Source organism: Aplysia californica, unplaced genomic scaffold (genome assembly GCF_000002075.1).
Source record: "Aplysia californica isolate F4 #8 unplaced genomic scaffold, AplCal3.0 scaffold00776, whole genome shotgun sequence".
In the NCBI taxonomy this organism is placed as follows: domain Eukaryota; kingdom Metazoa; phylum Mollusca; class Gastropoda; order Aplysiida; family Aplysiidae; genus Aplysia; species Aplysia californica.
Window position 1 is genome coordinate 239,797 of NW_004798046.1, and position 2,179 is coordinate 241,975.

The 2,179-nt window shown below is 54.0% G+C and overlaps 1 protein-coding gene across 1 annotated transcript in view; it reads left to right on the forward strand.

Annotated features, from left to right (window-relative positions):
• Positions 1-2,179, forward strand: part of LOC101848240 (mucin-19) — a gene marked incomplete in the record, with an annotated part of 19,158 nt that overhangs the window by 13,080 nt on the left and 3,899 nt on the right. Inside the window, 1 exon segment of the mRNA XM_035972644.1 lies at positions 1,282-2,175. Coding sequence (XP_035828537.1) covers positions 1,282-2,175 — 894 coding nt within the window.

The following is a 2,179-nucleotide window of genomic DNA, read 5'->3' on the forward strand; positions in this document are numbered from 1 at the left end:
CACTGTATGTGTCACTGTGTGTGTCACTGTGTGTGTGTGTCACTGTGTGTGTCACTGTGCGTGTCACTGTGTGTGTCACTGTGTGTGTCACTGTATGTGTCACTGTGTGTGTCACTGTGTGTGTGTGTCACTGTGCGTGTCACTGTATGTGTCACTGTGTGTGTCACTGTGTGTGTCACTGTGTGTGTGTCACTGTGTGTGTATCACTGTGTGTGTGTCACTGTGTGTGTCACTGTGTGTGTCACTGTGTGTGTCACTGTATGTGTCACTGTGTGTGTCACTGTGTGTGTGTGTCACTGTGTGTGTCACTGTGCGTGTCACTGTGTGTGTCACTGTGTGTGTCACTGTATGTGTCACTGTGTGTGTCACTGTGTGTGTGTGTCACTGTGCGTGTCACTGTATGTGTCACTGTGTGTGTCACTGTGTGTGTCACTGTGTGTGTCACTGTGTGTGTTTGAATTGCTGGTTTCCTTCACCCATTTCGTCATACACAGATATTTCTACCAACGCCGTCAGACAGATCTGCCAAAATCTGCCGTGAAATGAGCTAGAATATTATTTGTGAGCGCTCGATGATAATAATAAGAAGAAGAAGAAGAAGAAGGCAATAAGAGCTTTTGTATCCCGCCTTTCCCCTCAGCATGGGCCCAAGGCGTACATAGGAGATAAAAAACACATTCATACTAACACCATATAAATTCATCATGTGCGCACATTTTGACAGCAACATTCTTTCAGACTGTAAAGAATGCAAAGGTACTGTCCATTACTTAAAATATCTCTGACATAGATGTGTTTTAAGTCTCCTTTTGAAGGTATCAAGTTTTATTTCGGTCCTCAAATCATGAGGGAGAGTGTTCCAAACTGTTGGCCCAGAAAAAGAAAAAGCTCCCTCACCCAGGAGAGATAGTGAACAAGCCCTCGTGCCTGTTCAGGTGGAAAATATCAAATTTGTAAAACATGACAGCTAATGTTGTTGTTGTTGTTGTTGTTTTTTTGTCTCATGTGGTTGTATGTGTTCTGTTCTGGAGAGACAAAGCTGTTGTCTAGGGGAGGGGAGGTTATGATGGAGGTAATGACACTGTATAGGGGAGGTAATGATGGAGGTAATGACACTGTATAGGGGAGGTAATGATGGAGGTAATGACACTGTATAGGGGAGGTAATGACACTGTATAGGGGAGGTAATGCAGGTAACTGTGTTGTCAAGGGGAGGTAACTGTGTTGTCAAGGGGAGGTAACTGTGTTGTCAAGGGGAGGTGACTGTGTTGTCAAGGGAAGGTAACTCTAGCCTTGTCCTCTGGTTGTCCCCCCCCCCCAGTGCCCGGCCAGACTGCGGCGAGCGTGGCGACCAGCGACAAGGAAGGCTTCGACGAGTTTGACTTCCCGGTGTTGTCTCCCCTTGGCTCGCTGGAGAACCTGTACGAGGCCATCCTGCCCAAGTCGAGCGAGGAGGAAGGTGGGCGGAGCTTCCACTACTACGACCCGCCCACTGGGCCCCGCCCTCTGTGCCCCAACGTGCCGGCCGACGGATACCTGGAGCCCGTCACTCCCCTGTCTGTGGCCGCCGCAGCCACAGCAACCTCCACAGCAACAACCACAACAACAACAACGACGGCGTCTTTGACCAGCTCCATGGTGTCTGCAGCCACGCCACCCACCACCTCCCTCCCCTCCTCCTCCTCCTCCTCCCTCCCCTCCTCCTCCTTCGCCGTGGGTCTGTCTTCCTCCCTCAAGTCCCCGGCCAGAACAAAGCCAGTGGGCGGGGCCAGCGGTGTAAGCCCCGCCTCCCAGGACTCAAGCTCCTCCCACAGTGGCCAGGCCACGTCGGGCAGCTCCAGCGAGGGAGAGAACTCTGGCGGGTCGCTCACGGACACAGCGCACGCACCGCTCGCCGCGGGTGCAAAGGTCAGCGTGGGGGGTGTGGCAGGCCAGGGGGCAAAGGTGAAGGCTGTGAGCTCGTCCAGCGGCGCGGGGGTGGGGGCGGAGTTTGTGGAGCCCGAGCTGACGGAACAGCGACGCCTCCTACTGGCCACGCAGCCCATCTACGAGGAGATCCCCAATGGGGAGGGGGAGCTGGGGGTGGGGGGCAGCCCCCCGTCTCTGCCCCCGGCCGCACCGCTCAGTGAGATGACCAAAGCCCAGATGGCGCATGCCTGGCTACAGCAGCCCCACGTGT